This window comes from Anolis carolinensis, chromosome 4 (assembly GCF_035594765.1).
Source record: "Anolis carolinensis isolate JA03-04 chromosome 4, rAnoCar3.1.pri, whole genome shotgun sequence".
NCBI classification, from domain to species: domain Eukaryota; kingdom Metazoa; phylum Chordata; class Lepidosauria; order Squamata; family Dactyloidae; genus Anolis; species Anolis carolinensis.
Genome location: NC_085844.1, coordinates 199572479 through 199594454, shown reverse-complemented (window position 1 = coordinate 199594454; position 21976 = coordinate 199572479). Strand labels below are relative to the sequence as shown.

General features: G+C 39.1%; 1 protein-coding gene across 5 annotated transcripts in view; it reads left to right on the top strand.

Annotated features, from left to right (window-relative positions):
* The window catches only part of LOC103279610 (uncharacterized), a 28154-nt gene that overhangs the window by 590 nt on the left and 5588 nt on the right, over nucleotides 1-21976 (top strand). Inside the window, exons 1-7 of one of the 5 annotated variants that reach the window (XM_062978569.1) lie at nucleotides 7-153; nucleotides 3061-3121; nucleotides 6285-6454; nucleotides 8165-8281; nucleotides 12951-13024; nucleotides 15735-15818; nucleotides 17722-17826. In XM_062978569.1, coding sequence (XP_062834639.1) covers nucleotides 6301-6454; nucleotides 8165-8281; nucleotides 12951-13024; nucleotides 15735-15818; nucleotides 17722-17826 — 534 coding nt within the window. In that variant the 5' untranslated portion in view covers nucleotides 7-153; nucleotides 3061-3121; nucleotides 6285-6300. Of the gene's footprint in view, nucleotides 1-6; nucleotides 154-3011; nucleotides 3122-6284; nucleotides 6455-8164; nucleotides 8282-12950; nucleotides 13025-15734; nucleotides 15819-17721; nucleotides 17827-21976 lie in introns of those variants that run through there. The other 4 variants (XM_062978570.1, XM_062978572.1, XM_062978571.1 and 1 more) reach the window with 4 other exon arrangements.

Genomic DNA, 21976 nt, shown 5'->3' with positions numbered 1-21976 from the left:
AACCTCTAACCTCACGAAGTGCAGAGTCCCTGGAAAGGAAGACCAGGCGGGACACCCAGAGGAGGGTTATAAAACCTATTTCCATCAAAGGAGGATTTCCTTGGGCACCCCAGAACCCTTTAAAGAATGGCGAGAAAGAGATGATTGGGACAGGTCTAGTCATTTTAATTAAGAACAATGTAATTTGGGGAGGTGATCTGATAGAGAGAACAAATGTCACCATAAACATCCTTTGCATTTAGAAAAAAATACTGGGAGTTTAGGTCCTTTCCATACAGCTGTACAAAATCCACATTGAACAGGAGTATATGGCAGTGTGGACTCAAGATAACGCAGTTCAAAGCAGATAGTGTGGATTATCTGCCTTGATTGTCTCGGTTATAGGGCTGTGTGGAAGGACTCTGAGGCTTTGTGGTGGTTATCTTAAATTGTTTGGGCGTGAGGGCCCTTCCACCCAGCCATATAACCCAGAATATCAAGGCAGAAAATCCCACAATATCTGCTTTGAACTGGAATATCTGAGTCCACACTGCCATATATTCCAGTTCAAAGCAGATGATGTGGGATTTAATTCATCTGTGTGGGAAAGGGCTGAGTTATCCGAGTCAACACAGGCATATACTCCAATTCAAAACATTATATTCTGAGTTATATGGCTGTGTGGAAGGGCCTCCTGTCTTCAAATTACAGTAGAGTCTCACTTATCCAACATAAACGGGCCGGCAGAATGTTGGATAAGCGAATATGTTGGATAATAAGGAGGGATTAAGTAAAAGCCTATTACACATCAAATTAGGTAATGATTTTACAAATTAAGCACCAAAACATCATGTTATACAACAAATTTGACAGAAAAAGTAGTTTAATATGCAGTAATGCTATGTAGTAATTGCTGTATTTATGAATTTAGCACCGAAATATCACGATGTATTGAAAACATTGACTACAAAAATGCGTTGGATAATCCAGAACGTTGGATAAGCGAGTGTTGGATAAGTGAGACTCTACTGTACCTGAAAATATGGCTTTCTTAGGGCCCTTCCACACAGTCATATAACTCAGAATATCAAGGCAGAAAATCCCACAACATCTGCTTTGAATTGGGTTATCTGAGTCCACACTGCCATATATTCCAGTTCAAAGCAGAAAATGTGGGATTTGATTCTTCTGTGTAGAAGGGGCCTTAAGCAAGTGGTTTGACCAGATCCTTACTCTAAAATACAGCCCACAGCACCTGATATTTGTTGGTTGTCTCCCATCCAAGTGCTAATGGGGGCTTACTCTGCTTATCTTCCAAGATCAGATGGGACCCAGTGCCTTTAGGGGTATTACATGTAAGCAAAATAGGTTTTAATGTGTGTTATAAGAGTGACTGCTCCCAGACTCGCTCCCTAGAGAGACCAAGGATGCTGTAGAATTAAGGCAGTTTGGCACCACTTTCACTGCTGTCGCTCAGTGCTATGGAATGCCTGGAAGGCCCGAGCTGTGGCGCAGGCGGGAGAGCAAGCCAGCTGCAATCAGCTGCAATGAATCACTCTGACCAGGAGGTTATGAGTTCGAGGCCCGCTCGGAGCCTATGTTTGTCTTGTCTTTGTTCTATGTTAAAAGGCATTGAATGTTTGCCTATATGTGTAATGTGATCCGCCCTGAGTCCCCTTCGGGTGAGAACATGCGGAATATAAATACTATAAATAAATAAATAAATGCTGGGAGTTGTACTTTTACAAGGTCTTTGGCTTTCTCTGCCTCACCAAACTACAACTCCCAGGATTCCATAGCATTGAGTCATAGCAGTTAAAGCGATGTCAAATTGCATTAATTCTATATAGATGCATTCCATCACACAGATATGGACTGATGGAGGATAGTGTGATTGGGATTTTGGGGTGGCTGTGTAGTTTTTAATGCCTTTTAATATTCAATGGCTTGAACAACCCAAGTATGCAGTCAATACCTTTACTGTTTAGTTTTGGTTTTTTAAGTTGTTATATATTTTAGTGCATTTGCATTTTAGTTTGGATTGTTTTATATTTATTGCTAGCAACTGGTAATCCCATATTGGGAGAAAGGTGGGATAAAGATAGTGTAAATAAATAGTAATTTTAAAATGAATTTTTAAGAGATTAGGGAATTGTTTGATAACAGTTGTTTTACCTTTAATAATAGTGTAGCAGTAGAAATTTTAACAGGAATTGCTTGTAATTTGGTTATGTGATAAGCACACCTGCTGGAATTCCCTTTTCTATACCGCTATTAAAAAGACAGGGAGCCACAGTGGCGCAATGGGTCAAACCCTTGTGCTGGCTGAACTGCTGAGCTAAATGTTGAGTTGCTGACCTGAAGGTTGCCGATTCAAATCTGCAAGACGGGGTGAGCTCCCATCTGTCAGCTGTAATTTGCGGGGACATGAAAGAAGCCTCCCAACTAACACATCCAGGCAACATCTCTGTAGACTGCTAATTCTCTCACACCAGAAGCGACTTGCGGTATGTTCTCAAGTCGCTTCTGACACGATAAAAAATAAAATAAAATACAGGATTTCTTTCCATTGACAACTCTATGTTCTGGCCCCAGCTGGTTTCAATCATGACAATAACAAGGACAGAAAGGGACGAGAGGTGGTTTCTCTTTCTCGCATTTTCTGTGTGTGTGTGTGTGTGTGTGTGTGTGTGTGTGTGTGTTATATACGTCTGTCTGATCCAATGCCATTTCAAGGAATCGGCAAGGAATTGGACCAGACTTTTCTCTGGAGGCCCCTCTACTTGGGGGACTCAAACACTACTGTTGGTTTGTACGTGTGGTGCATTTGGAGGCCAAGAAAGGGAACTTTGGAAGTGGATATGACACTACATTGATGAAGGTTCCCTCTTCTTGGAGAAGCATCCTTGCCAATTGGTGACCTCTAGGTGGTTTAAAGTGTTAGGAGTGTATTCAGCAGTTAGAAATCTTGATTTAAGGAGCAAATGCTAGGAGAAAGAAACTGAGCCTAATTGTTGGAACTCCATTCTAAGACAGGAAAGTTGCTCAGGGTGCTGATCTAAGCTATCTCTCTCTTGGAAGGTCGAGAGGGGACTCCTAGAAGAGGAGGAGATAGTGACATTTACATCGCAAATTGGTCAAGGTAGGTAGACATAGAGGGAGGATGCTTCAAGTCACTCAAACTATCTAACCCTATTCCTCCTGCCCACTGTGAGACATTCTTCCCTCTTTAGTGCTAAGAGTTGACTGATTTTCAGTTTAAAGAACTGTATAATCTGAAATTCTGAAAATACAATACCATGTATTTTGTAGTGTCTTAAATTCTAATCCAACCTGTTTGCATTTCTCTGTATGGACCAGGCATGTAGCCGGGGGGGGGGGGGGGGAATGGCCTGTGAGAAAGCCTTACATTTATTATGTAAACTATTATGTTTATTCATATCATGATCTGATCACCATGCTCAATATATCCCATATGCATGGGGGTTTTGGGATAACCATACTAAAAGTTTGCTAGGGTAGACCTTCTCCTGCTCAGACTCAGCCCCCCCCCCCCCGAACCAAAATCCCAGCCCCTCCTGAAACAAAATCCTGGCTACGGGCCTGGTATGGACCTTACCTGTTACTTTATGATTATTTAATATTTAATAGGCATTAGTTTCTATTTGGGATAGCTGATAGTTTTATTTTGTGTATAACATTGAAATAAAAAACATATGAACTGGATAAGCCAGCATGGTGATTTGAGTTTCGAATTTAACAGTAAGTTCTACAGCTCAGCCATAGAGATGACCTGGGCAAATCACACTTTTATAGGTAAGAGTTTTCCACTAACATTAAGTCTAGTTGTGTCCAACTTTGAGGGCTGGTGCTCATCTCCATTTCTAAGTCGAAGAGCCAGCGTTGTACGTAGACACCTCCAAGGTCATGTGGCTGGCATGACTGCATGGAGCGCTGTTACCTTCCCGCCAGAGCAGTACCTATTGATCTATTCACATTTGCATGTTTTCAAACTGCTAGTTTGGCAGAAGCTGGGGCTAACAGCGGGAGCTCACGCCACTCCCTGGATTAGAACCACCAACCTTTTGGTCAGCAAGTTCAGCAGCTCAGCGGTTTAACCCACTGCGCCACTGGGTTAAACACACTTTTGTAGCTTATCATTATTTTCCTTTACCTTGTATATATTTTTACATTGCTGTAAGCTGCTCCGAGTCCCCTTGAGCAGAGGGGCAGGATACAGATAAAGTTTATTATTATTATTATTATTATTATTATTATTATTATTAAAAAGAAGGCAATGGCAAACTTCATCTGACTAAACCTTGCCAAGAAAATCCTACATTGGAATTGACTTGAAGCCGGATAGTCAACTATTCTAGGTGCTAACAAGAGGTTAACTGCACTAGAAGTTTGTACCAGTGTTACCCATACTATTTAATGTCGCTTCTCTTACTTCCCTGCCCAAGTACTATGTTTAACAAGGCACAGATGAAAGTAGAAGGTTGGGTGTAGGAGAAATAAGTCTTTGTGGACAGTAATAGATTACCTCTCCTCTTGTACACTATAATCCTTTTTTCTAATATCTCAGAAAATCTGAATATTTAAAATTTAAAAAACAACACTCAAGTCTTATTGCATTAGCATAAATTCTGAAATGTTTTTTAACCTTCTTTGCAGCCTTAGTATTAAATGTAAGTTCCAGTGATAACATTCCTATGCCTGAAAAGATCAAATGTCAACTATTGCTGACAGGGTTTGCCTACTTCCCTCTTCAAGATGAGTGCACTACCAACTCCTCCATGTTTAAGACTATGTGTGAAGACATCAAAAGCATTTTACAAGCTATATTTCTTCTTCTGAATTCCAATAGAAGAGACCTTTTAGTGACGCCTCCTCCTCTTTTTCTGGTCTTATGTTCTTCTGTTTGTCAGTGCCACCATCAATCTCAGATTAAATTGAGGGGTGGAAGGAAGGGGAAAGTTGATATTTCCAAGCTCAACAATAGCATAGTAACAGGCCACTGCTTTAGAGAGCCTTTGCAAAAATAATAATAATAATAATAATAATAATAATAATAATAATAATAATAATAAAATTGCTCATCTGAAGGGAAGAGGGAAAGAGAAAAGAGTCCAATCAGCAACCCTCTGAAACAGCAGAGAGGTGAAAGACCAGACACAGCCATTTTAGCTATTTCAACTCAAGTGATCAGTGAATTATTAGTTTAACAAAATTAATCTTTTAGGTAAGAGCAGAATTCTTAAAAATATAGCTGTAAATGCTGACAAAATAATATTTGGATATTTTAAAAAAGGGAAATGGGAAGAACAGTAACAAACGCTGCCTAGCTGGGGTCTTCATTGTATTTGTTTTTTCCTATTTAATAATACTGATGACACATGAGATTGAGGGTCACTTAAAGTCAGATTTGTACCCCATTAAGTTTGAAGTTTGGGTCTACTCCAAAACATATAAATCTATATCCATTAGTCATATTTCTAAAAAATTACCTTTAAAAGTGAATGCTCAAATTTTATCATTTTAAAATTACCGCAAGGTGCTTACTTATTCACTGCAGTAGACTAACACAGCTTTGTTGTTATGTGCCATCTAATCCCCTTTGATTTATGGCAACCCTATGGACGAATGACCTCCAAGAGATCCTACTATAAACAGACCTTTTCAAGTCTTTCAAACTCAGGGCTGTGGGTGCCTTTATTCAGTTAGTCAATTCACCTGTAATGTAGTCTTCCTCTTTTCCTTCTACCTTCAACTTCAATCAGTTTCATTGGCTTTTTCAGTGAGTCATGTCATTTCCTGATATGTCAAAGTACAAGAGCTTCAGTTTAATCATTTTGGCTTTCAGAGTTGAGTCTTATTTACTATTAGATTTATTAACTTGCCTTTTGAAGGCATCCATGATATTTGCAGCACTGTTGTCCAGCACCATATCCCAGATGAGTTGATTTTCCTCCAGTCAGCTGTCTTCATTGTCAAGCTAAAAATAATTGTTTTTCTCTTAAACTATATTATTTGATTTGACAGATAGAACCATTTTGCTTCTGTTTCAGAAAGAATATGTCACTTTATAAAATAATAATGATTTTACTAATGCTTTGATATTACAAATCATGGTACTGTTCAATTGATAGTTCTGAAAATACATGTACAAATCTTTCCAAGATTAGTAGGAATCCAGATGCAATAATTTAGTTAAATCATGTTTACCACTCAGATATAACAGGGGTTGATGGAAAACTTCATTAAAACAACATTCTTAACTGATCTTGTATCCTGTTTTATAGGTTGTATCATTAGGAGATGGAGACGGTTACCGTAGATGTGCGCATAGAAAGCAAAGAAAAAGACTCTGTAGAACAAGCTTCCAAAGATGAGATTGAAGTTCGCTCTCTGAATGACACCGAATTACGGGAACAGCTCTCTGTACATGGAATCAATGCTGGACCGATACTACGTATGCATCACTTTAATGATGATTTAAACTGGTTGAAAGGGATAAAGGTCAGCAGAACCCAATATGTAGGTAGGGACTGAAATTAAATCTTGCTGGTAAAAAGAAGTGATTAATTACTTCTTAAAACAATCCCAGTCTGGGTCACGCTATTTTTAACCAGGTAGGTATAAATGATTTGAGATGCCTCTGTACCGCAGGACCGGATGTTCAGCTCTTGCTGTAGAACATATGCTTTTATTTATTCAGACTCCTAATTTGTATTATCCTGCAGGTATTTTGAATATGTTCCAAAATACACATCTTGTTTAGGTAATGTAAACAAGCTTGTACAATTTCTATGCTAAAAACCATGATATCATTTGAGTAACCCACAGTAGCCATCAAGAAAGATTACATTCTGTACATTTTATATTTGCAAATGTACACATTTGGTAATAGATTTACTTGATTTTTGATGGTCCTTTGGGGTAGGAAAAGAAACCATTCAGAGTGCTGAAGCCTTGTTCTCTTTTGTCTATAAATTAGCAGTTGCAAATATTTCCCTAGCACCTTCTTTCATCCTCTTCTACATCCTACTACTTAGCACTGTAGTCTCGTTATTTTCCCTCTAACACTCCTTTCCCACCATCATTTCTATAGCCATATTTGCTACCACTGCCACCATTCAATCCATCACTAGCTGAAGGGGAGAGAGCTCAGCTTTCCTCTAATAATGTAGTAGCTAGGGTAACTCTGCTTTCCCCCGTTCAATGTATAAATTACAGTGAACAATACTGTCTGATGCCAGTCACAAACCCTAGCTGTCACTGGTTAGCCACTGGCAAATAGTTGCAAGTTTTATTGATACAGTAGTCTGGAGAAGAAATTTGGAAACTTATTATGAGGCCACATCTCCTTTTTTACCATTAGTACAAACATTTATAGAAGAAATTAGCAGATAGATATCCAAGACTAACAAACTGAAATTGCTCAGTGATAAATGCAAAATTCTGCACTGAAGGATATGCAAAACTAGTGAATGGCTAAACTTGACTTATTTGTGTAAAGTTGCTGCAATAAGACCAATGAATATTTAGCCTGCATTGACAGAACCATAGTTTTAAAGTTTTCAGAAATACACCCGATACATTTTTGGAGTGTTGTGTCCAATATTGGACACTACAGAATAAGAATGATACAGGGCAGGGCCGGAGACTATATGGTCATTCAAATGATGTTGGAATGCAACTCCTGTCATCTTCAACATTTGCAAGGTTGGCTAGGGATTTACGTCTAGGTCATCAGCGTCTACAGAAAAACATGTGTCCCCACCCCCATCCCATCCATGTAGATAAATTGGAACCGGCTTAGAAGACAACGAAGAGAGTCAGTGGTAGGAAAGAAAAGGTGAGTTCAAGCAATAAGTATGCATAGCCTGAAAAAGAAAAGATTGAATGGGAAAAATTATATCAGTGTTCATGCACCAAGTAACACTATAAGATCCAAACAGACATAAATTATTGAAGCTGCTGCAGTAGAATTTTAGTCTAGCTGGAATTACTGTGTGTCTGGATTTGATGCTTTGAGAACAGAATGGGGCTTAGTGGTATGTAAGATTCCCCAGTGCTGTCAACCATTCTGAGCACATACAGTCTCCTGAAATCTTAGTTCATTGGGTACAGTATAACAAGCCTGTACTAAAGCTTTTGTTTTCTGGCCTGCTTCTTTTAGCTTCCACAAGGACTACCTATGAGAACAAGCTGCTACAATTGATGAAACAATACCCAAACATAGCAGCTGGGGAAAATAACAGGCTTGATGATTCTGAAAAGAAAAATGGAGAACATGGTATGGATTCACCAAATAATGGTTTAAGAATTTCTGCGAATGAGTAGTACATTGCAGATAAGGTAAAGGTAAAGGTTTTCTCTTGACATGAAGTCTAGTTGTGTCCAACTCTGGGGGTTGGTGCTCATCTCTATTTCTAAGCCGAAGAGCGGCGTTGTCCGTAAATACCTCCAAGGTCCTGTGGCTGGCATGACTACATAGAGCACCGCTGCTTTCCCGCCAGAGCAGTACCTATTGATCTACTCACATTTGCATGTTTTTGAACTGCTAAGTTGGCAGAAGTTGGGGCTAACAGCGGGAGCTCCCCCCGCTCCCCGCATTTGAATTGCCAACCTTTCGGTCAGCAAGTTCAGCAGCTCAGTGGTTTAACTCGCTGCACCATCGAGGGCTCCACATTGCAGATAAGAGATCAAGAATGACTACTTGTCAATTATTATTACTGACATTACCAATAATGACTTTATATTTCCCTCAGTGGTTATACCAGTAAAAATACGCAATTCAGTTGTTCAACAAATCCACCTGGAACAAAAATAAAGTCATGCAAAATGAAAAGAGATTTCAATGTAGTCTGTTTGGATTTCATTGCATTAGAGCAGGAGAGGGCAAAGTTTAGGCCATAGGCATCATGTTCCCTACAGGAGTGTTTTTCTGGCCCTTAGAACTCCCCAGGGGTTAAGAATACATTTGTTTTTACTCTAGAATGCCCAACAATTATATTTGGGCATATGGACAGCATTTCTACTATGTCTGGAGCTCTCCTCACTGGGGTCAAAATACTGAACTGGATTACATACAAGGAAACTTTATTTCTAATTATTATAGCAGAGATGCGGGATGCTGCAGTCCCTATGAAAACAGTCCTTTTTTCTGTAAGCTTACCTTATGTTGATTTAGACCATGGTTCTGTCTAGCCTGTATTTCTACAACAATTGCAGTAGCTTTCCTGGATTTCAGAGAAATTTGTCTATGTCTACTCGAAGGCGACTGAAAATGAGATCTTTTATATCCTAGCCAAGACCCCACTACCTTTTCAAACATCCAGACACAACAGTGGAGTGTGTGACTACATTACATTAGTTTTGACCATCATGTGGCATCCTGTGTTTCTAAATTGCAGTATTCCTCTCACAACAACAAAACAACCTAATGTGAGACTGCACAATGTTGATCAGCCTTACTTTGGGCAGGGTCACCACAGACCAGCTTTTTGACCCCTTCGGACATCTTCAAATGTGCACCTTAATATATGTGTACATGTGCATCTTTTCCATAAACTCCCAACACTTATTTCAGAAAAAAAGGAAAATGATGTATGGTTTTGGAATTTTCAAAAAAAAAAATTCAAAAATGTTTTTGGCCTATATCCAGAAAGCTATCTAGGTCCAATATAGACCCCAAAAAAAACATGCTTCCTGAAGGGTTCTGGGTGGCAGTTGGGGTGATTTCTATGTGTGTCTGTGTGTAGTAGCGGGTGTGGCCTTCAGGGTTTTCCTGGAGAGCTAATACGACCTTCAGTTGCCAAACTCTGTCATATAATTAGGAATTTGCAAGTGGAAACCATACCCACCTTCCTTTTTTCTGTACTGTTGTTTGCCATCTGCAGCTGTGATCCCAAAATGTCATTTAGTTTAAAAAATTCCTTGCTTCTTTAGCGTTGATACTGTAAGGAATTTGTGCAAAAGAATAGTGACTGTACACAGGGTTTCTTGTTCTAATACAAATGCTATTTTTAAATAGCAAAGCTTTTTATTCAAAAGTGGTAAAGCTACTTAATTAATTTCAGAGGGATTCCTTATATAAGAACTACACAATCCTGGGTACATGTGCTTTTATTTGAGTTTAGAAGCTGAATATGGTTGAGTCTCTTCAGTACTTGGATGGGAAACCCTCAGTGAGGACCAAAGGCCAGGTGTGCCCAGGTAGGGCTAGGAGTGACACTCTTCAGTTCCTCCTCCAGTCAAAGATGGATGCTAGATTGACCAGTGGTCTCACTAAGACCCTTTCCTATGACCAAACCAGACATTCCTTATTGGTGAACGCAAGTTGTCTTGGTTTATCCATTTGTCTGTTTGCAGAATAGTACATATTATTTTGCTGGCCTTGAGTTTTAATAATTGGTTTCTAGAATAGCAAAATGTGTTCACAAAGCAGTTATGTCCCATATTTTAAAGTATATGAATGCAAGACCCCCCCCTTCTAGGTACTCAGTTTCATGAGGATTATATGATGACTGATATTTTTATTAACATAGGTCTTATTGCTTACATAAGCAAATGCAATTTGTCTTTATGTGCATATATGTCTTGGATGTTTCACAAGGAACTGTTTACTAGCTCCTCACACAGCATCCACCCCAACCACCACATCCAATAGCGGGAGCCTGTGATTGAACAACCAGAATAAGTTTATGAATTATTCTAATTTTTGTTACTCTATTTCCCATTGAAGATTACTAAAATGTTTAAAAATATGTCTGCATTTCATCCAGTCTTTAGTGTAGCAGATTTCTCAATAGTTAAATGAGTGAACTAAAAATGAGAAGATACTATAATTGTCTGTTCTCTTATCTGAACTAGAATCTTGCAAATTTTGTTCAGTGATATCAGGCAAACCTATTTTCTGCTTTCAAACTGCCTTTGAACTTACTGATGAGAAAGCGAAGCCTTCAGGTTTCTTTACCAGAATAGAAGGTTGACTGGGGCAATTCTTACAACGGTTGAGAACAGAAAAATGGGCAGCTTGAAAATGTACTGATAAATTCTGAACCAGCAGTTGTGTATTCATCAAATGTTTACAAGTATTTTCTTCATTTTAGCAAAGGAACCGAGAGCCACTGTTACTGCCAATGCATGTAAATCCAAAAACTATGTCCTTTTTAATTTTTCTGCTTGCTTATATCTCTGACATCTGAAGCTGAAATTTCCCAGTGTGATCCTATATTGCTTTGAACATCAGGTGCAGGGGACAAACAGTGTCTTGCTGTAGATTGAGACATGTGATTTCTGGGCCAGGTCTGCAGGGTAGCTGGAGCTGTTTCTAAAGACCAATAATAAAACCATTCCCGCCCTCATGCTTTAAATGTAAAAAGCATAACACAAATAGGAAATATTGGAGAGAAAAAAGTAAACTAGGGACTTCACTGCACTGAGTTGGCAGACCTTCACAGTAACAGGTCTGCCACCTTTCCCTATCGCACAACATCATGTAATCTCCATTACTGGTCCACCAGCTCTTTGCGACAAAGCTGCCTGGGGTATTGATGGACAAAGTCTGACTTTCTCTTTCTCTCTTTCACTTTCTCTCTCTCTCTCTCTCCCTCCCCCCCTCTCTATATATGGCTATAGTTTCACTTTTAAAATGTATCAGTTCTGACTTATATACAATTCAACTTACCCTGTTTCCCCTAAAATAAGACATCCCCAGAAAATAAGACCTAGTAGAGGTTTTGCTGAATTGCTAAATATAAGACCTCCCCTGAAAGTAAGACCTAGCAAAGTTTTTGTTTGGAAGCATGCCCATCGAACAGAACACCAGAACATGCAGGATCGGTAACTGTACGTACCATAGATTGTTGTACATGGAAATAGTGGTAGTAACTAGAAATTCTTGATAGGATTCACAGTTTGTCTAGTTCTGCTGGTTTGTGATGACAATTACTGTACAGTATATAATAAATGTTCATTTTTTTGTTCAACAATAAATGTGAATTCTTCTTCATGGAAAAATAAGACATCCCCTGAAAATAAGACCTAGCGCATCTTTGGGAGCAAAAATTAATATAAGACCCTGTCCTATTTTCGGGGGGAAACGGTAGGAACAAACCTGCAGAACATATCTTCTTTGTAACTTGGGAACTGCGTGTGTAAGCATTTTATATTGATACATGGGTCCAGAGATGTGTGTACCTGCTCAATTTGTAGATGTTCTTTTACTTCCTTAGTGTGCCTGCATAATGCATACCTTTGTTTCCACAGCTCACATTTATATCAGAAAGTTCACACCAGGAGGTCAAACTTCAATACAATTAGTATTGCAATTGGTATTGATTACATTGGGCAAATGCCTGAGCAAACATTAATTAAAACTTGAGATTTCCAGACAGATAATTTTAATTATCCACGATCTAGAAGGATCAGAATTTTCTCATGGATGCTATGATGACAGACTCTACATATGTAAATATTTGGGGGGGGGGAACAAACATATTTTCGGCAATTGTGATAATAGAAGAAAGGCTTAAACATCTCAAATTGTAACATCAGAATCCTTTAAAATATTTTTCTTAGATCTATAGCAGCAGAGTGCGTTTTTCCCTATTGTAGCTGTTGAGGGTACACATGTCTTTCTACTTAAAGTTAGGTTTTATTTTGTTTTTTAAATGCTTCCATGGAGGTCTCAGAATGCAGTACCGCCTCATGACAGAATGCACATCTTCATCGTGATCCTCATCCTGCTTCTCCTTCTTGAGCAGTTGATTATCAGGATTTAGTCTCTGCTATATGTGCTTTCAGACTGCACTTGTGGGTATTATTCACACATACACTCAAGGATACATGTTGGGAAATGTGATTCCTGAAACATGTAGTTCCTAATTGGTAATGGATACCCATATTTCAGATTATTCAGTGGAAATTACTCAATTTCTTTTTTTCCCATTTTAACACAGGGAAAACCACAGAAGTAGTCCTCCAAACAAACAACCTCAGAGTGACAGCTGAATGTGCCCCTGGGCTTGGTAATGTAAGTAACCCAAAGTATGAATATTTTATGGCTGCAATTAAATGCAGGAAATTATAAAATAATATAAACTGATGTACTTTGTGTCAGTCTCTTGACTAGTGAGGCAATTACACCAATCACATAATTAGAATGTATTTATTCCATGGCTTCTGTTAATGCATTAGAGCCCTAGGAAATCTGATGCAAAATAGCCTACTCAGGTTTTTAAGGATGAGCAAACTTTATTTTATGGATGGAAACTGCATGTCAATGGGAATTATAGCTGGGATCATGTAAGTGTTATACAATTTAAAAAAGGAATCAAGTAACATCATATACATGTAGAGGTATTTTATTAATCTTCAATATTCAATTTTCTGCTTTGATACTTAGTCTAGTATAGTGGTTCTCAACCTGTGGATCCCCAGATGTTTTGGCCTTCAACTCCCAGAAATCCTAATAGCTGGTAAACTGGGATTTCTGGGAGTTGTAGGCAAACACCTGGGGGCCCACAGGTTGAGAACCACTGGTCTAGTAAATGATATTCTGAGTAAGGGGTCCATTATAAACTTGAACTTTTTGTCACCTGTCACATTTACACAGAGAGACCACCCTTACATCTAAGTATTGATCAGGTCTAGCCATTTTGTATCAATAATAGTGATATTTTTGAATCATCCTTAAGTAGGGCCTCAATATACAGGAATACCTATGAATGTCAAAATCCATGAATGTTCACATCCCATTATATACAGTGGCATAGTAAAATGGTGTCCCTTATATAAAATGGCAAAATCAAAGTTTGCTTTGGGGATTAAAAAAAAAATCAAAACTCTGGATACAGAACCCATGAATATGGAGGGCCAGCTGTACTCGACAAGTCTCTTAATTGGGATATTAGATCCCACAATTTCTTCAGCAACTTTTCCAGTGTCCAACTACTCTTCATTCCTCTGCTTCTTCTGAGGCCAGCTTCAGTTAGGGATCTAACCTCACCTGAAACACACTGCAATGCGGTCTAAACAAATACCTGGCCGCTCTAAACGAATTCAAGTCTCCAGGGCCAGATCAACTATACTCAAGAGTATCGAAGGAACTAGCGGAAGTTATTTCGGAACCACTGGCAATTATATTTGAGAGTTCTTGGAGAACGGGAGAAGTCCCAGCAGATTGGAGGAGGGCAAATGTGGACCCTATCTTCAAAAAGGGAAAAAAGGACGAACCAAACAATTACCGTCCGGTCAGCCTCACGTCACTACCAGACAACACTCCAGAAGACAGGAGCAGAATTCAAAACGATCTTGACAGATTAGAGAGATGGGCCAAAACTAACAAAATGAAGTTCAACAGGGACAAATGTAAGATACCCCACTTAGGCAGAAAAAATGGAATGCAACAATACAGAATGGGGGATGCCTGGTTCTACAGCAGTACATGTGAAAAAGATATTGGAGTCCTTGTGGACAACAAGTTAAACATGGGCCTACAATGTGATGCGGCAGCAAAAAAAAGCCAATGGGAGTTTGGCCTGCATCAATAGGAGTATAGTGTCTAGATCCAGGAAGGTCATGCCACCCCTCTATTCTGCCTTGGTCAGGCCACACCTGGAATACTTTGTCCAATTCTGGGCACCGCAATTGAAGGGAGATGTTGACAACCTGGAAAGTGCCCAGAGGAGGGAGACTAAAATGATTAAAGGTCTAGAGAACAAGCCCTATGAGGAGCGGCTTAAGGAGCTGGGCATGTTTAGCCTGCAGAAGAGAAGGCTGAGAGGATACATGATAGCCATGTATAAATATGTGAGAGGAAGTCATAGGGAGGAGGGAGCAAGCTTGATTTCTGTCGTCCTGGAGACTAGGATGTGAAACAATGGTTTCAAACTACAGGAAAGGAGATTCCACCTGAACATTAGAAAGAACTTCCTCACTGTGAGAACTGTTCAGCACTAGAACTCTCTGCCCCGGAGTGTGGTTGAGGCTCTTTCTTTGGAGGCTTTTAAGCAGAGGCTGGATGGCCATCTGTCAGGGGTGCTTTGAGTGTGATTTTCTTGCTTCTTGGCAGGGGGTTGGACTGGATGGCCCCTGAGGTCTTTTCCAACTCTGTGATTCTATGATTCTTTCAATTTTTTTGCTCTTGAAGTCACTTGGGAGTTCATGAGATACTGATATGGCCCATGCCAATACATTGCAGATGGAATATATATTTTCTCTTTCAAATTACTTGTGAGTGTTATTTAATTTCAGTGTTGGGAAGATCTTTTTTGTGAACTCTGGGTAAGTACACATTGATTCTTTATCTGTCAATAAATGGTTCAGAACTGTCAAGAATGAATACCTTGTAAACCAGTTCCTATAGCTTCTCTCTAAGGGAAAAAAATCTTCCTTTTATGCATTTTGTATTAGAACACTGTGCCATCTTTGTTTAATTTTCCTTATTTATCATAGCAGCAGCATGGGAATGTTTACTTCTTGGTTTCAGCAGGTCTCTCACTACCCTTTGAAGCATATGCATATGTTTTTATCTTCAAGAGATGGGTAAACACCAGTTTGTAGGCATCGCAAGAGCTCTGATTAAGGATTGGTGCTGATATGGAGCCCATCCATGTGACTGCACTAATGACCGCTTGAAGGACATGAGTCATGAATAAGAACTCGTGTCATCTCAGTGCAGCACATTTTACATCTATCTTTCAACTTTCAGTCATGTTTTAACTGTTTCTCTTCTGTCATAGAAACCAACTGTAGATACTGAAGAACGCCAGAAGAAACTCTTATCATCTGATATTGAACACAGTTTGGCCAAAATAGTGGCAGAAGTAAGTAGTTACTCTGATTCAGTTAGACTAATGTATCTATAAATCTTGAATTGTTTGGGGTATCCAAATTTATTTAAAAGTTATTAGTTACATGTATAGTTTACCTTTCCTCCAGTGTGTTCAAGGTGATACACTTTATTTACTTGAGTGTATTGCACCATCAAATGTAATATGTACCTCAGTTTGGAAAGTGCATTACAAAAAAAAGAAGGAAAAATGGATTCCAGTGGGGGAGCTCTGGCTTTGGCCCCTTTTTTCCTTCTTCCCGCCCGGAAATGGCGCCTCAGCCTCCTCTCTCCTTCCCTCAGCAGTGGTGCACATGGAGACAAGTTCACCAGCCTTAGCCTGATGGAGGGATGCCATGAAGCAGCTCTTCCTCTCCTCATTCCTTGAGTCCAAGGTGGCCTAGTGCTGATGGAGCTTGTCACATGTTGAGTGCATGGCTCTCTTTTCACTGGGCAGACATCCTCCATGGCACTCTCGCTTCTCTTCAGATGGAGCCTCCTTGTCTCCATGGGAGTTGGCACTGAGGGAAGGAGAGGCTAAAGCACCATTTCCGCTGAGGATGAAGGGAGAAGAGGGGTCAAAGCTGGAGCCCTGCCTTTCCTTTTTGTTGTTGTTGTTTACCAGCCTTGACCTGACAGAGGGCTGCGGCTTCCCCTTGCTTGTTGGCTATGCTGCTGCCTGACACCAGACCCAATGGCACAGTAGATTTTACTTGTGCAGTTCTAATCTGCTATCAAATCTAATGCACACCTCAATTTTGGCAATGTAATTTAGCCAAAAAAGGTGTGCATTAGACTCAAGTAAATATGGTACATGGAGCTTTCTAATTTATTTACATCTATTTGGAAAGAATAAGAGCCAAGGAGTGGCCCAAGATTATTCAGTGAAATTTATGGCTCTGTGTAGTATACAATCTGTTCCTGTAAAAAATTCCAGCCCAGTCAAACATATTTGGCTGAAGTCCTCAACTGCTCATGACAGAGCAGTCTTCATGTGGGTGTTGAAGATCTCCAACACTGTGATACCAATGGCAAGACTCAGTCAGCTCATGATAAGAGACTGATGAGCAGTTTAATGGGTGATAAACCAACATAATCTCTCTTCTGTCCTGGCCACACACCTTCAAATACATACACTCACACCCAACAGACCTGATGAAGAAGGTGGACTCATGATGGATCTCTACAGCTCTGCTCCCTAATCCACTAGCCACCATCTGTATGGAACATTAAAGTGGACAAAACCTGGAGAGCTTCCCCTCTCTCCTGCCAAGCATCTGTAAGTGAAGTTGGCATACTTATCCAGAATTCTGTCCTGGACCATGCCTGTTTTTCCATTTCCATTAAATAGAAGAAAAGGAGTGAAGTCTTCCCTTTTTATGAGCTTTTCTGCTATACACATGGATGCACACATACCTATAGTAGAGCTTAATTGGGGACCATCAGTGAAAGATGATGGCAGAGAAACACATTGTGCAAATTCTTTGTGCTATAACCAGTGGCAGGTTGCTTGAAAATGAATTGCTTGCAAGCATATAATTAGACAGTTAAGGTCAGATCTGTTTGCCACAGCCACTCACATTAGTAGATCAGGCATATCTTTTTGTAGCTCATAATGCAAAAAAACTGGTATAACTGTTGCCTGCAAGCAGATATATTTTAATACACTGCAAAGATTGTGTAGCAGATATTCAGAAACAGCAGTTAAATGTTGTTTTGTAGCTGTTTTGTCATTCTGCCTGTTATTTCATTAATATAATAGTGCATGCACGAGGAATTAATATAATATTGCATCTAAGGAAGAAGACATAGTGTACCCAAGCTTATACTACTGACTTTGTTCTCTGTCTCTAAGGTACTGCAAGATAACTTTACATAATAATATTGTCTATTAATAGCTACAGGAAATATTGCCAGAGAGCAAGGTAGCACTGAATCGGTCACAAGGACCAACCACAAGAAGAAAACGTTGTAGCAGTCCTGAAACGAGCTACAAACAAAAGGTACTCTTGCAACAGTGTGCTATGTAGTCATTTCATAGGTATTCTCCTAAAGAGCTATCGCTGGTAGCTATCGTATCAGATTTTATATGTCTCTTGTCAGTTGCCTAACAGCTGAAATTTATTATATTTGTTTTCTTTACCAAAATTATTGCACATTTTATATCTGCTCTTTATAATTTGTCCTGTTCTTGGAAAAATTATACATTTATACATTTATTTTGCATTTAAAATTGGAATTCCTTCTTTTTTATCTGCTAGGATGCAGGCAAGAAGACATTAAAAACTGTTATTTTGTAGAATACTATACTAGTATTGTAACTTAGAATTATTGTGTTAAGTACCTTCCTTTATCAAGATAGGTTGGATAAAAGTGTCGTGATGGCTAGGCATTTGTTTGTCCTGTTCTGGACATAATGCTACTGTCAGAACAGAATATAGAGAAAGAGAACGGTTTTCGATTGACAAAGAAGTTGGACAAGGCTGCATTTTATCACTATCCTTGTTTAATTTACATGCAGACTATAACTTGTTGAAAGCAGGGTTAGACATAAGATGAAGGTGTGAGAATAGGAGGAAGAAACATCAGTAACTTAAGTATGTAGATGATGCTATGATACTATTAGCAAATAGCATAGACTTAGAATATGTGTGAAAAAAGTGAGTTACAATTTGATATTAAGAAACCAAAAAAACCTACTGCTGAAGATTTGTATAATTTTGAGTGGGCGATGACATTGAAATTGTTAAAAAAAATATTTAACCTTGGGTAAGTCAGTAATCAAAATGGAGAAATCTCAAGAAGACTAAGACATAGAAGGGCAGTTGTAAAGGAACAAGTTTATCAAATGTGAAGATACATAATTGATTACCAAATCAGGATCATCCATGCCATTGTGGTTGCATGCCTTCAAGTCATTTCTGACTTATGATGACCCTAATATGATTCTATCATGGGATTTTGTTATGATTTATTCAGAGAGAGATTGCCTATGCCTTTCCCTGTGACTGAAAGAATGTGACTTGTCTAAAGCCATCCAGTGGGTTTCTAAGGTTGAGCAAGAATTTGAATCCTGGACTCTTTAAGTTGTAGTTTGATAATCAAACCACTACACCATGTTGGCTCTCCAGAAGCGACTTGTGGTTTCTCAAGTCGCTCCTGTCATGAAAAAAAATTCATACCATAGACAACACATACCATAGTAGTTTTCATTTTTTGAATGGATGTGAGAGCTGCCCAATGAGAAAGCTGATAGGAAGAGAGTCATATAATTTTGAATGTGGGTCGAATGACAATTCTATAGATAGTGTAGATAGTATAGACTGCCACAAAAACAAATCATGTGTCCTAGTGCAAACAGCTTGGCTTTTCATCAAAACCCAAAATTGGGTCCTTGGCCTGAATCCTTTGTCAGCCGCTTCTCTATCAGTTTTTTTGTGTTTTATTAATATAAAGTGGAAGAGAATTAGTCACTTTGATTCCACTACTGACCCTCAAATGCTCTGTAGATCACTAGCTTCCACCACTTTCTGAATTCTTTATTCATAATTGAATCCCACTATTTTAAAAGAATAGTTTCAACCAGAGTGATTACTTCTATCATGTCTTAAGAGAACATTTAGCATGAGGTCCTAGAGAAGTGCACTTGGAGAGGACCAGGCGCCGAGCTTTTTCTGTTTCTGCCCCTGCCTTATGGAATGCCTTGCCGCCCTATATGAGAGCCATGCGTGAGTTGGGGCCTTTTACCCTCGCACTCAAGACCTGGCTCTTTACTAGAGCTTTTAATCTATTTTAATATTTTTAATCAATATTTGTATGTATGTATTTTTATCCTTTTTTATCTTGTAAATCGCCTAGAGCATCGTGGATGGAGGGCGATTAATAAGTAATTAAATGATGATGATGATGATGATGATGATGACATGAGAAATCAATAGGAGCCAGAAATTTAAAGAGCTAGGCTACTCAATTTAATCAGTTTCAAATCAAGCTGTATACCATGCAGCTGTGGACACGTCTACATAGGGACCACAAAACACAGCGCCCAAACATGAGTCAAAGAACATGAAAGGCACTGCAGACTAACTCAACCAGAGAAATCAGCCATAGCAGAGCACTTGATGAACCAACCTGGACACAGTATATTATTTGAGAACACAGAAATGCTTGACCATTCTAACAACTATCATGTTAGACTACACAGAGAAGCCATTGAAATCCACAAGCATGTGGACAATTTCAACAGAAAGGAGGAAACCATGAAAATGAACAAAATCTGGCTACCAGTATTAAAAAACTCAAAAATCAGAACCGTATATAAGGAGCAACACTCTAAAAACAGAAGAATTCCAGACATTACTCAATCAGGGGCAGCTAATGACTCTGAACAAAGGATTCCCCCAGGCCAGGAGGTGAAGCTGGGAAGGCCATTTAATGCCAATTGAGCTGATTAATTACAACATTCACACTGGTCTCCAACAGGCAAGAGTTCTTTTCCCCACCTAGGATCTTCCACAGATATATAAATCTTCCTTGCTTATTTTCTCCATATACCTCACAATCTCTGAGGATGCCTGCCATAGATGTGGCTGAAACATCAGAAGAGAATACTTCTGGAACATGGCCATACTGCCCGGAAAACACACAACAACCCTGTGATCCTGGCCATGAAAGCCTTCAACAGCACATGCCCCTTTTCTTTTTGGTGTTTGTCATTTCACTTGAAGGTGCATGGAATCTCAACATAAAAAGCATTTTATTTTTAAAAACACAAAATCAAGCATTATTCCTTCTGCATTTGTAGATGGACTTTTCACCTCTCTCAATGTTGGTGTGTCTGGGAAATTTACCTTTTTGGATTACAAATTCTAAATCTCCTGGAACCTGGAGACTTCTAGGAGCTATAGCCCTAAAGAAGTAGTTTTCTAGGGATCTGTACTGTTTCCTCTCCAAAATCATATTCTGTTAGATGGAAATGAGAACGCATTTCTAATAAAAGAAAATACTGTTTGATGAACATGTGGCATATTGATAGCACCTGGATAATGACTGTGAATGTGTTACAGTATTATATGGTGATTTTATTGTGTTACTGTTTTTATTGATGTAATACTGTTTTGGGCTTGTCCCAGTGTAAGCCACCCTGAGTTCTTCGGGAGATGGAGCAGAGTATAAATAAATAAATAAATAAATAAATAAATAAATAAATAATAATAATAATTGTATGTGACTGTTTGATTACTCTGATTGTTTGTAAGTACAAGGAAGGGTGAATCTGCATGTCCTGTTTGTACATTTGTATATATCAGTGTTTTTCAAACTGTGCTCCTCCAGGTGTTTTGGACTTCAGCTCCCAGAAATCCAAGCCAGCTTACCAGCTGTTAGGAAATGTGGGAACTGAAGTTCAAAACATCTGAAGAAGCACAGTCTGGTATATATTGCAATGGTGAAAATCAAAGCCTCTAGGTATTTTGAATGAAAGTCTGTGTTTAACATACAATGTGTAGATAAGATCAAATGCTGGCAGTTGGACTCTGCTAATAGACTGAAAGAAGTACATGGTTTGCTGTGAAATGACTCTGCTGTATTTTTGCTGCCCTTGAGGAAGAGGAGGATGGCAGCCTTTGATGGGGGGGGGGGGGGGTGCATCATGGTCCACCTTCTGGATATTCCACTGGGGAGTGATGCTTTTGGGCTTGTTGACCCAAGCCATTAAGATTTCAGGCTTCTGAGATGAGGTCATGCCCTATAATCTGTTGGATAGCTTCAGGTACAAACTGATCTTTGGTATGGGAGGAAAGTGGAGAAAATCTTTGAGAACTTGATCTGATAACTGGAGAGGATTTGCACCCAACTCTCTATTGCTGAATTACTCATTTTGCAGCTGTTCTCTGCTTCTTTGCTTTTGTTAGGATTGCTTTCTTCATCTGTTAAGTTGAAAAGAACTAAAAAGTTATTGGAATAGGTAGGAGTTGCAGGAGAAGTGCCCACATTTGCAACTGAGCATATGAAGGATTCACATCCTGCAGCCCAGAAGTTTTGTTCATTTCATTCAGGCAAAGAACATAATCAGATATTTCAGTGGTTTTATAAGGTGTTTTATAGAGATTTGAAAGCACCTCTTTGGATTATGTTAATCTGCTGTTCAGATTG